Below are 14,171 nucleotides of genomic sequence, written 5' to 3' on the forward strand. Positions count from 1 at the left end.
AAAATTTTAAAGAGATAACTTTTAAGAGATAAACTATGCACTTGCCATACAGACACACAGAAAAGATAAAGAGTTACAAAAGGAGGTAGTCAGAAGGATGACAGAAGTATAATGAAGAAAACTGGAAGAAATACGAGAAGAGTAAAAATAACTAATAAAAAATACATACATGGCAAAGCACCACCATTTAAAAATTTAACTGTGAAATTTATTTCTCATGGACTAAAGCATGTTCTTAAAATATACAGAGATGAGGTGGAAACGTGTGAGGTAAATTGTTTTGTGAAGGAGATCCCTTACAGCTAGGGGTGGGGGAGATGTTTGTTCATTTTGCATTTCTGAAAGCAATAAGTGAATTGCAAATAAGCAGTTACCCTTTGATATTTGCACTTGTTCACCTTTCCCACTTCAGTCCTCTGATCACAAATCCATACTGAAATGTGCATCATTTGGGAAAACAATCTACAAGAGTATATTATATCATAGGACAATGCATGCAAATTTGGGTATATCTGGAAAAACATGAACAAAAAAATTAAACAAAATGTATACAGCCACGTGTACACAATTTAGTCCAAAGAATAATACATTTTTCACTGGAAATAAATACATAAATATATAATATTGTGATGATAATAAACGTATCACCACAAATTTGGAGTTTCCTATTCACCCTTTATAGAAATAGAATAAGATTCTATATAAATTGTTGTTATCTGCTGTTTTGTATATCTATTAATATGAAGCCAAAATAAAGCCAAAATTAACAATACCCAGTTTGAGTGCAGTAATATGTTAGCCTAGTTTTCCCACCCAGGTTTAAAATAGGCAAACTCTTACAGGAAAGTATGCTGAAATAAGTAATCCTTTCCAGTCCATACATGTGAAATAATCTTCACATGTATAGACTGGAAGTTATATAGAATTACACACATGGAATTACACACACCACTGAAAATCTCAACTCTCAAATTACTTCTCACAGGAGAATTGCTAAGCAAACTCATACATGCTGCAGACTGATGAACTCTAGAAATTGCTATACAACTAGCAACATATCCCAAAGAGCATCCATGAACAAAGCAGACAACTGGTAAGACACAGAGCTTTTTGAACTGAGCTAGAAAGAGTTCTCTGACTGAGCTAGGCCTGATATTGTTTCTTCATAGGTATCCAATCCTTCAATTTCAGTACGTAAAAAAATGAAAGGGGGAAAGCATTATTGTCTAAAAAAAAATTGTTTGGAAAAGTACAGTGGACCCTTGTTATACGCTGGGGTTTGGTTCCAAGATCCCCCGTGTATAACAAAATCCGTGGATGCTCAAGTCCCATTAAATATAATGACATAGCAAAATGGTGTCCCTTATAAAAAATGGAAAATCAAGGTTTGATATTTGAAATTTATACTTTTTTTGAACATTTTCAAACCGTGGATGCTTGAATCCATGTATAAAAAATCCATGTATAAGAAGGGCCAACTGTATTAAAATCTCGCTGAAGAATTGCCTTCCTTCAAGAGATGCAGAGTGGTATATGTAGTGACAAGGCTTGTTTTAAAAAAAAGTAACAGTTGTGTGTTCAAATGGAAACTACTCCTAGGTTTTGTACCCCCAGTGGGGACAAATAGACACATACAATTTTGTCAATGAACCAAGAACAGAGGTTCAGATTGGAAACTACTCCTACTTAATGGTAAGATATAATGGATGAGATCTTACATAGAAGAAATGCAGAATAACTCATGGAGGTATGCAGCAGTTGCACAGCACTGTTTTGTTAATGAACTGCAACAGTGCACTGCCCAACCTGCAAACATTCATGTGTGCAGCTCTGTGTATCAACGTGCATGTAACCAAGCACAATGAATGACCATGAGCATTGACATCAAGGCATGATGCCCCAAATGCATATCTCCATTTCCACTACTTTGAATTGAATGTAGCCAAGCCCCATCTGATAAAACTGCCCAAATGCATCTGTAAGAGAAAGTATACATTTGCAAAACACCAACATGATTCTGACCAATACCTGTAAAAGAATTTGCAACTCTGTATCCATTCCATTTTTTAAAACCACTTTCCCCTCAGTCTGAATGTCAGGATTGTGCAAAAGAGAGAAATCTCCGCTCATGAACCAATAGAATGTGAAAATGGGTAACAATTTCTTTTAAAATAGATTGCATAGTGGTCTCTCATATTAGTCAGAATAAGTCCTGCTTAGCTTCAAAACTGGAACTCTTATTAAGTATTTTCAGGCCACTCCTAAACTTTTATTGATTTATATATTTGTTTTAAACAGAGCACAAAGAGGCACCTAGGAAAGGAAAAAAACCATAAAACAGGAGTCTTGAGGCTGTTGCATCAGCTGACTATAACCAAATGACACTAATCACTCTCACAATTTGGAAATAACTTATTCAATTTGTTAGTTAAAACCATTGCATCTACCTATATGCTAATTTGTTTCCATCTCCCCTCCAGAGAGTATTTGGGAGCCAGCATGGTGTACTGGTTTCAGCACTGAACTACAACTCTGGAGACCAGGGTTCAATTCCCAGCTTGGTTACGCAACCCACTGAGTGACCTTGGGCAAGTCACATGCTCTCAGCCTCCTCTGAACAAATCTTGCCAAGAAAACCTCATGATAGTTTCGCCTTAGGGTCATGATAATTTGGGAAAGACTGGAGGGCATACAGACAATTAGAAATTATCCCTGTAGTAGGAATGGCACACTTTTCCTTATTATTTATTGCATGGAGTGGTCTCAAGAGGAGGATTACATTTTAGTCCTTCATGTTGTGTCTAAATAAAGGGTGGGGGAGACTGCAAAGAGCTCAAGACACAGACCCTGGAGAACCGAAATTGATGGTGTATAAGAAAGAGTCAAGAAAAGAAAGAAAGCTTTCTTAAATCTGCCTGCCTGCTGCTGCCTCAAACTGGCTAATTTGCTCTGCCTGTCTCTCACCAAATCTAAAGTCATTTAGTTTAAATACATTGACAGACTCTAACTACTGCTCCTTACAACCACTTTGATAGTGAAGAAGGCAACCTCAGTACTGATAATCAACAGTTGGTGAAGGCAACTTACATAAAGGCTATTAAAAAGACTATTTTGGAAAACACTAATAATAAATGGTAACAATTAAAAAAGCCAATCTCTGTAGATTACCTTAAAAACTAATAATTTCTTTGAACAGTTACTTTAAAAACTAACAATTTAATTAACAAATTAATTTTCACTCAATTACATTCCCCAAAACATTATTCCTCCCCTGCCTTCATATTTCATTGCTAATGAATTCATTTTTAAACCCAGAGTAACAAGATCTGACTGGCAGGAGGGCATACAAGGCTAGGAATGACACAACCCACCACTCTCTTGCTCTAAGGCAATGTGACTGGATTGGCCTCCTCCAGTCTCTTGTTAATAACCAATTTGGCAACATGCTAATATCAAATGGTAACCAATTACAATATGCCATAGGCAGCATGCAATTTAGGAAAAAAAGATACTTAACAATGTACTACAGTGGGATCTTGGTATCTACTGGAATTTGATTCCAGGACCCCCCCCCCCCCCACCACCATGGATACCATCATCCAGGGGTGTTCACATTCCACTGCATACAATAGTAAAATTGTGTATCTTATATAAAATGGTAAAATCAAGATTTGCTTTATAGTATTGATTTATTTTTAATATTTTCAAGCCATGGATGGTTGAATCTGTGGATCTGAAGGGCTGACTGTATTCAAAGTTACCCACCTACTTGGATGAAAGAATATCACCCAAATATTGTCTCACTAGGCCATTTGTTGCATTTGTTGATTGATGTGCCTGTAAATCATATCAAAAGCCTGATCCGACAAAAGCCGAACATGTCATGCATGAGTCTGCAAATTCCAGCTGAGTTAGTTTATCAGTGGGCTAAATAGTATAGTGTTAAGACAGCAGAGTACTTCAGCATGGTGTAGTGGTTTGAGCATTGGACTATGACTCTAGAGAGCAGGGTTCGAATCCTAGCGTGGCTATGGAAACCCACTGGTGACCCTGGGCAAGTCACTCTCTCTCAGCCTAGGAGGATGGCAATGGCAAACCCTCTCTGTGGAAACTTGCCAATAAAACCCCATAATAGCTTCACCTTAGAATCACCATAACTTGGAAACAACTTGAAGGCAACAAAAATGACAAGATAGCAGATGTTGAACTGGGCTGGAAAGCAAAAGCCAAGGATTCAACCAAGTGTCAAGGACAGATGCAAAGTGCCATCCAACATTTGCCAGTTTTGTTCTAAAAAATTACCTTTTGTAGCTTACAACATACAGGCATTATGTCAGTGAAATAAGAACAAGCTGCTTATGCTTCTAGAAAAACTTAAATGTTATGAAATGCTAACTTGGGACTAGCTCCCTCTTACTCAGTAATATGAGATCTTAAAGACTTGTTCTTCAACAGGTTTGGATTTTCTCAAATCTCAGAAAAACTAAAAGATTTTAGTGGAGTTAATCCTCCTGTTTCTAGTTTTTTCAACTACTTATACCCATCTTGCTGAATTGGGAGCAGCAGCCTTGATTTATGCTGACACATTTATCTGCTTATCACAGTACCAGGTGGCAAAAACATATGCACACACATGGAAGGAAAGGTCCAAAAACAGAATGTGTATTCAAAAAAGCTGTCTAAACAAGAACCATTAGAAAAACAACTTACACAGCTTAAGCCCATGCTTGCTGCATAAACATCAACAAACCCAATCAAAAGCCTTGTCCGCTGACAGTCAGTGATAACAATAAAAGCCACTTCTCAGCACCTGCGGATTAAGCTCACTCGAATGTTTACAGTCCTCAAAGTCTATAACTTCAGAAATGTCAAGGAATGAAGAAGTGAGGGGGAGGATATTGGGTGGGAGTGAGCTTCCTAGAGTGGGGAGCATACATCATATGTACATGGTTGTTTATTTATGCTCAAACAAGGAACAGTGAAAAACAAATAGATAAAGAAGGGAATGAAGCAGAATTGCATCTGTAACAAAGCCGGGGGGGGGGGGGGGGCACAAAAAAGTATTCTTCCGCTAGATATCTCCATTATCTATTCAGTTTTACCTAAGAAAGAACTTACATTAAAACATGTAAAGCCCCCTTCCGGATCAAACCAGATGCACATTGAGTCTGGCATTCTCTTCCCACCATACCAGTAAGGGCTGTTCGACAGTGGAACACACTCCCTCGAAATGTAGTGGAGTCTCCTTCCCTGGAGGTCTTTAAACAGAGGCTGAATGGCCATCTGTCAGGGATGCTTTGATTGAGAGTCCCTGCATGGCAGGGGGTTGAACTGGATGACCCTTGTGGTCTCTTCCAACTTTACGATTCTATGATTCTACCAACAAGATGCCTATGGAAGCAGGTTGTGAGGACAACAGCACCCTCCTGCATGTCTTTCCAAGCAGCTAGCAAGGAGAAACATCCTGCTTCTGGAACTAAAGATGCAGGATGAATCTCCCTTATCTCGAATGCCAAAATCCAAAATATTCCAAAAATCAAAATCTTTTTTCATGGATGGCTGAGATAGTGACACCTTTGCTCTCTGGTGGTTCAGTGTACATAAACTTTGTGTAAGAGGTGCTTAGAAAAGATAAATGAATTTCATGCTCAGACTTGGGTCCCATCTCCAAGATCTCTCATTATGTGAGTGACATATGCCTTTAAGTTGTTTCTGACTTATGGCAACCCTAGGGTGAACTTATCATGAGGTTTTCTTGGGAGGATTTGTTTGGAGGAGGTTTGCCATTGAGTTCCCCTGAAGCCAAGATTGTTTGACATGCACAAGGTCACCCAGTGGGTTTCATGGCCGAGCTAGGAATCGAACCCTGGTCACTCAAACCACTACACCATGCTGGAAATTTATGACATCTCATAAATGAAATACAGAACATTTTTGGTCCCTAGTACTTCAGTTAAGGGAGACTCAGAATCAGAAGCATCAGTAACTTCTGGTTTCTATGTATGGTTTTGAAAGTTGGAAAGTGAAGGAAGCTGACATGAAGGAAATCAAGTCACTTGAAATGTGTTTCTGGAAAAAGATTTCTACAGACATCATGGACAGCTAAAAAGACAATGGAATGGGTCTGAGAACACATCAAGCTTAAACTTTCTCTAGAAGCGTAGATGACTAAATTGCAGCTGTCATACTTTGAACATATTATGAGACAATGTAAAAGAGGGTGACTTACTTGCTGTTTCCCAACAATAATACTATGAAAGGAATGTAGTTATCCAGCATTAAATTACAAGCATATTGTGTCTTATCATTCCTTTGTTATAAAAAACAATGAAACTAACTACAAGAAAATAATAATCGAGACTAGCTATTATCAAGAACCAGCATGATTTGAGCATTGTACTAGAATTCTGGAGACAAGGATTTGAACCCCCACTAAGCCATGTAAACCCACTGAGTAATTTGGGGCAAACCATACTCTCTCAGCCTCAGAGGAAGGCAAAGGCAAACTTCTGAACAAATTTTGCAAAGCCTTAGGGTTTCCATAAACTGGAAATAACTGGAAGGCACACAGTAAGATTACCAAGCTGTGACCAACAGCCATGTTTACTGCATTCACATTCACACTACACTTCCATCATGTAACTGTCTAGTATTGGAAATCTCATAGCATACATCTAGGCAGTTACACGTTTGGATGGATATGTGGGACAACATTTTTCTTACAGTTCTCTGTGTACACAGACTTCAAATAGACAAAAATATAGCTGCACATTACTTAGAACAGAGAAGACGCAAACAAGTAGTTCATCCTGTACTTTACAGAATTCTCTTTGAATGAATAAGGGATTTTTCAGGGGAAAGGGAAAGGAAGACTGCATTACAGGGACAGAGAAGGAGAAAGGATACTTTAAAGACTGCTCTGGCTAGTAGTATTTCAACAGAAAGTTCACTGAAAGTCAAGTCAAGTCTCAACTCCTTGCAAGATACTTTCAAGTTTCAAGTTCAGTCTCAAGTCTGGGAGCCAACATTTAACAGAAAAAAAGGAGACAGGGCACGTTTCTCAGAGGCAATGTGCTTGAGACAGGTTTTGAGGTAAGCTTGGCAACCTGTCCCCACTGCACATCAGTGGGGCACATCAATAGCTTTAGAAGGATCTTTCTGCCTCAAGCCCATTTTTTAATGCATTTGCTGTCCCCTCTGAAAAACACAGACATGCTCTGGGGATGGATCTTGTCTGTTGCTCAAACTGAATGATGCCACTAAGTCAGTCACTAAAAATATACAAATCTCAAGTCAAGTCAAATAAATGCATCATTTATTGCTGAGTTGAGTCTCAGTTGAATCACTGAAGCAACTTAATCCGAGTCAGTCAACTTGAGTCTACATCACTGGCTAGTTTCCATTCAGTGTTCTGATGGTAAGATTTTTCTTACCATTGTTTTGATCACATTACCCCACTTCTGACATCACTTCATTGGTTGCCTGTTTCTTCCCAGATTCAGTACAAGCTTCTGTTAGCCCTACCTGACCTACTTTATCCCCTGTCTTTCATCTCTTATTTCTTTTTATCAGCCTCCTCTAGATCTGTGTTCTAGAACTGAAGGCATCTCATTCAACCAAGGATTTCTTGTTCCTTGGCTCAGCTTCATCCTCTATCACTCATTGCTCCACATTGCAGGAATGCCCTGCCTGGACATCTGCAGATTGCTCTTTCCCTTGTTGTTTTTAATTCCTCTTTGTTTTCCAAGTTTAATAATTTGATATTGCTTTATTATCTTGTATATTGTATATTGTGATGTATCAGTATATTCTATGTATTTGGCACATTTATTTATATTGTATAGTTTTTTGTATTATATTTGGATAATCTGTTTTATAACTGTAAAGAGTATTGTATAGTTTTATATTTGTGTTACTCCACCCTTCCTTTCTGTGTGTACATGTGTTTGCCTTTGCCAGGGCTGGCAGTTTTTTGTTGTTGTTTTACTTGTAAAGTTGTTGTTTTACTTGTAAAGCAAGTAGTACATTGAGTGTACTATATAAATAACTGCTAATAATAATATAAATAACAGTAACAGTTCTAAATTATCATCTATAATAAGTATTGCTGCTTGTTGTTCCTGTTTAACTATTGCATACTGGCTGAATCAATAACTAGCTATAAAAACAAAAACATAGCTCACAGTGCCAATTTTAGATTTTGGAAAGGCAGGTCAGGAGAGCTTAGACATCTGAAATTAGGTATTAAGAGGCCTTTCATAAGCCTTGATCATATTTCTTTCTTAAGATGGGATAATGGAGTTATTGACTTGGGGTCTTTTAAAACTTCACATATTTACTGCTAACATAATATTAAACTTAATTATTTACTATTAAAATATCATTTCTAATTAATAGAGATGATATATGTTAAAATATAGTTATGAATGTAAGCCACAAAAATAGTAAGTACAATCATACAGAAGAATACAATAAAATCAAGTCTTTTCTCTAGCTCTTCCTAGAATGTGAACAGTTTTAGACATCACTTGCTCATTGTGTGTATGGTTTAGGAACTCTGATTTACAGGCAATTCAAGACAATATTCACTTACATTTCAGGTGTCATGTACGCATCATCAACAGCCTCTGAAAACAAACAACAAAGGTATAATATAGATAACAGCTAAAGCCACATAGCATGCCTGAGAAATTAAATCAAACATTGTTCAGGTTAGGGATGGGAAAATGTAGTTCTGTGGCCTCAAGCAGCCCTTACCAACACAGCTAGATCTACTCCAAGTATGACTAATATCCTTCTCACGGTACACTGTTATGGCACTATATTCCACTTTAATTGTCATGGCAACATCATGTGGAATTCTGGGGTTTGTAGTTGATTGAGGCCCTGAGTTAGAATTCCCTTGCTAAATGGCAAATCCGAGGAATCCACAGGATGTTGCCATGGCAGTTAAAGTGGAATACAGTGCTCAAGTGTAGTGTGATGTGCAGCTAAATCCAAATTCAAGTCATAGTATTTAGGTGAGATGGATTCATTCTATGACACTAGTAAGGAGTCTCAAAGTCTTTGGCTTCCCGCACATGTATTCCAGGACTTCTGCTGGAGAATAATTTCTGAGAACAATCACCCAGCAGTAATATCATTGGGCCTGGACACTGACAGTACATGCTTATCAAAGTGTGTTAAAACTGATAGCCTTTGTCAGTCTTGAGGCGCATTCACACTACAAAATAACGTGGTGTGCAAACCAGCTTATTTGCATGGCATTCACATTCACCCCGACTCCACTCAGAATGCAAAAACAAAAAACAAAATAAAACAACCCCCCTACTCAACCTGGGGCATTTTGCACTGGGTTCCTTACTGCATCTTTTTTTGGTGCCGCAACCTTCTAGATCTTCGGTAGTGGGAATGTGCTACTGGATCAATCCAAATCATGTAGGATCATTTCTGGAAATGGAGGCACTTCCATTTGGAAGTTATCTGGTGCCAGTGGGAACACCAAACTGGGTTTAAATGCCATTTAAATTGTAGTGGGAATGGTGAGCCATTATCGCATCATGGAGGAGATCCAGATCTCCCTGTGACAAAAAGCTAAGTGTTAATGTGCCCTTGGAAAGCTTTGCTTCCTGGTGCCTATTATTTCTCAGGGTTTCAATGAAGAGAGGAACAACCAGTACCACAACTGGAGCTAGAGCTTGCAGGGTTGAACCCAAGGACTTTGTGAGGAGCAGGGACTATATTACCTGCCCCTCCAATCACAGGCTTTCTTATTCCCTCTGAGTTTAATTAAAATCTCCACTGTAGGAAGAGTAAACTGACTTCCCAAGCAAGTATGTACAGTTATGAGCTATCCCTGCGGAAACCCAAGGTATTTTAGGACAAATTAGGTAAAATCCATTAGCTTTTTTTTAAAAAACTGCTCCTTGTGGAGATAAAAAATGCAAGAAATTGTTTTAGATGAACCGGCTGCCTACATTTCTGGACTCTCTGTAGAGGTGTTGCTGTAAAGACTATCCTGAATTTCAAAATTTACTAACACCACTGGGTACAACAAAATGAAGGACTGGGGAAGAGCGATGCACTGAATAAGGGTCTATCAGGAATTCTCCAAGGTTGGCATGATATACTTGACAATACATATCAAGATGGGGAAAAATAGATCCACACTTTCTAATGTTTAAGCCCCATGAAGTCATTCAACAACATCACTTACTGAACAGTGAAGCAAACGAAGAGTTATAACAAAACGTAGGGGCAAAACAGACTGCCTTGAAGGAGCAGCTTGCTGCTGCCCCTTTGAGAACCGGACTGGAGTTAATTCTTTTTGGTCTGGAAAAAGAGCACCCTTGCCACTGTGGCAGCACTTTTCAATGCTCCTTTTGGCATATAACATGTGAATGCTGCACCAAAGGAGTGCTGTAACACTGCCCAAAGTGCAGTCAGGCAGATGGTGTGATGCCGGCTTGGGGGTGGCATTGGGGCATGCATCATCCAAACGCCACACCCCACGCTGCCCCCAGACCCTTAGTTTAACTGTACACATGCTTGCAAATACAAGAAAAATCATGATAATCACATTCTGGGACTTGAGTCATTTCAGATGAAGATGTTTTTTCAACCTGATGAGACAGATAAGCCTAGCATATATTCATTAATTAATTAATTCAATTTATATCCCATGTTTCTCCCATTTGGGAATCATAGGGATGTAACAATAATTTAAAATAGAAGTTGAGCTGTAAATCTTTTTTTATGAAAGTTTTTTTTTTAAAAAAACACAAATTAAACAATTCTTTTAAAATGTGCATGAATTTAAAAACATTTTAAAATACAATTCTAAGATAACAAAAAATGCAAGATACTGTAAAAACATAATTAAATTTCTATAGAATGATATGTTTAGAAGTGAGTTATGGCGATGCGTGTTTAAGGACAATCTCTCCTATAGTCTTGATCTTACTTTCACATTACTTGCACTTTCTAAAGGAAAAACACAGAGGAACTACAGGGACCTTATCTGGAGGGTGTGTAGATGTTCCAAGAACAACTGAGCAATTAGTATTCTGAGTCAACTCTACTAGCAATATATCATTTTTAGTTATATTTGATTTGGTTTGGCCACTCCTGATCCTCACATTTACTGGATGTACTATGTCCATCTTGGGGCCTAAATATCGTAAAGGCACCCTATCCTGTCTGATCCTAGAAGCTAAACAGGGTCAGTCCTGGTTAGTAATTGGATGGGAGACCACCAACCAATACCATGTGCTGAAGCCTGTACTTCAGAGGAAGGAACTAGCAAAAACCACCTTGCCTAAGGAAACCCAATGAAATTCATGTCTTTAAGTTGCTGTAAGTCAACAGGTGACTTGCATGAACACACACACACACATGTACATGTGAACATATGGATGATTATTTCATTAGACATTTTTGTACCATAAGGGGCAGAATATAAGGGTCATCAGTGTTTTGAATAGCTAATAAGTCACATAGCCAATGGTGAAGGATGAAGATAGCTGCAGTCCAAGAACACCTGGAGGGCCATAAACTGAGGCTTTCATACTTTGGACATATTATGACATAATATATCTCTTTGGGGAAAGCTGATGCTTGTAAAGTGGAAGACAGTAGGAAAAGAGGAAGACTGCACTTGTCCTGAGCTTACAAGACATGAGCAAAAATTTTTGATGAGAAGATACCTTGGAGGATCATAAAGTCACCATAAGTTGAAGCCACTTTGATAGCAAAGAACACAACAAACATGCCCCGTTACATTAAAGGCCACATCACCAAGACATGGTGCTGGAAGAACTGCCCTTTAGATTTGCATATAAACTCTATTTTTTCTCAGCCAGTTTTTTTACAGTGTTTATAATCAAAGCAGAAAACACAAAATGTCTTACCCAGAAGGTTCATCTGGAAGATACTAAAGTCCACTTTGGGCGGCCTTGGAGGTTTTTTTGGAGGAGGGCCAAGTGACTTAATGGATGGAAGCTGTTTGGTTTTTGGAAGTTCAGTCTCTCCTACACCATGCTGTCTTTCTGTATCAGGTGATATAATGGATGGTAGTGATTTTGTTTTTGGAAGCTTGATCTCTTCACACTGATGTCCTTCTTCTTCACCAGAGTTAAAAGGAGAATGCCATACTATATGCAGAGAATAAGAGAATAAGCAAAGTGACTTGCAGTTTTGAGATGTGTGAATTTGGACCATCTGAACACTGAAAAGAACCCAAACCATTTTCTTCTACTTCTGACAGATCTGTATTTGACTTGTTAGGGCAGATTCACAATTTTTCACATGATACAATTAACACAGTCATTCAAAACCTGTCTGTGCAATTGGTTGGTCTGACATACATGGAAGAAATCTTAGAAGATCACCATTCCATCTGCAATGGGGCAAGCTACAACTATAGTCATTAAAAGATATTTAGTACAGTACAAAACTGAAAGGGTAAAAGAAAATTAAAAGCCCTTTTTGTTTTGTTTTGTGCCTTCCAAGTTGTTTCTGACTTATGGTGGTCCTATGGTGAACCTATCACACGGATTTTCACAGGTTTTTCTTGGCAAGGTTTGTTCAGAGGGGATTTGCCTGTGCCTTCCTTTAATACAGTACAAAACTGAAAGGTTAGCCAGCACAATATCTTGGAACACACACGACAGAAAATCTTATCTTATTAGTCACCTGCATTCCGTGGCAAGTTGGCAAAACATCAGTTTAATGTTAAGTTCCTGTAAAAGGCTTATTTTTTTCCAGGAAAGAAAATACAACAACAAATCTAGTCTTTTTCTCATATTTGGCATCCATTCTAGATTTTGTAAAGAAAGCATGTCAAACCAGGATGCAGTTTTTTTCTTTTGATTCTCAAAGGGCAGTGCATGATTCACTTCAGCCACGATCTTCTCTTCAACTCCTGTGCATTAGCCTGTGGAGTCACAGCACTTTTACCCTACAGTAACCATGGCAGCAGACAAGCCTCTTAATATTTATGAAGAATGTACTTTGATTAGCAGCTAGGGATAGTCACTTCAGGGCTTTAGCCAAATGATGGCAGTGAGAATTGTGCTGAGATTATCTGTTATTTTATATGGTGTTTACAGGCATTGGGGTGTTGAGAAATCGGAGACCAGACAGTTTGTTTATGGGAAGGAATCCTTATCTGGGATGGAGGTGGAGTTTCCCATTTCTCTATCCTCCCTACTAGGAGTGTTACTTCACTGCCCTCTTTTATATCCCCACCAGTAGCAAAGCTTGGTAGGTCAGATGAGGACCTACAGAATCTTACTCTCAATCTCTGGGCATGTCCCTAACCAGAGCCAGAAGCATAGAAAATTCTCTTCTACAGGAGGCAATGAGAGGAGAAATGTCAACTCTAAAGAACTAGGTTTTCCTAAATGTTACTCTCTCTACCACAGACAATCCTTCTCCACCACAACTGGAGGATTCCTCTGACTATTTACTATCATCACATAGAGTATCACCAAATGTTTCCCATATTCCTTTTCTCTGTAGTTAGGGTAGTGAGTACTAGTACTAACAACCTTACAACATCATAGACTGCGATTTTGCTTTACACTTGGGAATCAATGTTGTACATTTGATCAGGGATTTCCAAACATTTTTCAAACTATAAAAAAAATTAACATAGGGTGCATCTACACTACAGAAATATTGGAGTTTGACATCATTTTAAGTGGTGTAGCTCCAGCCTATGGAATCCTGGGATTTGTCATTTTACAAGTTCTTTAGCCTTCTCTCCAAATGAGTGCTGGTGCCTCAAAAACTAGAAATCCCAGGATTCTGTAGGACAGAGCCATGGTAGTTAAAGTGGTGTCAAACTGCACTATTTTTTACAGTGTAGACCCTTATAGCCTTACAAATGAAAGATGAGAGACAGCAAGATAGAAGCAGCTTTATGCTTACCTTCCTTTATGCACATGAAGCACTTCTGCTCTACTGCCAGGGCAGACTAAATGCATGCCTTTTGTCCTTCTAGAAAAATCCATTTGTCAAAAGCCATACATTTATGACCAGTTGCCTCTTGAGGGAGAAAGGAAGTACTATGAAGTCATGTGGAATGGTAAGCATAAAGCCGCTTCTATCTTTCTGCCCCTCACCTTTCTTTTGTAATGTTGTAAGGCCTGTAGATGTACCCTTAGTGG

At 38.5% G+C, this 14,171-nt stretch overlaps 1 protein-coding gene across 1 annotated transcript in view; it reads right to left on the reverse strand.

Annotated features, from left to right (window-relative positions):
• The window catches only part of FYB2 (FYN binding protein 2), a 65,680-nt gene that overhangs the window by 44,615 nt on the left and 6,894 nt on the right, over positions 1-14,171 (reverse strand). The window contains exons 3-4 of the mRNA XM_089515240.1: positions 11,910-12,152; positions 8,594-8,627 (exon numbers count right to left, since the gene is read on the reverse strand). Of these exons, the coding sequence (XP_089371366.1) occupies positions 8,594-8,627; positions 11,910-12,152 (277 nt within the window). The remainder of the gene's footprint in view (positions 1-8,593; positions 8,628-11,909; positions 12,153-14,171) is intronic.

The sequence above is a fragment of the Sceloporus occidentalis genome, unplaced genomic scaffold (genome assembly GCF_023333645.1).
Source record: "Sceloporus occidentalis isolate IW3139 unplaced genomic scaffold, rSceOcc1.0.p SCAF_3, whole genome shotgun sequence".
Lineage (NCBI taxonomy): Eukaryota > Metazoa > Chordata > Lepidosauria > Squamata > Phrynosomatidae > Sceloporus > Sceloporus occidentalis.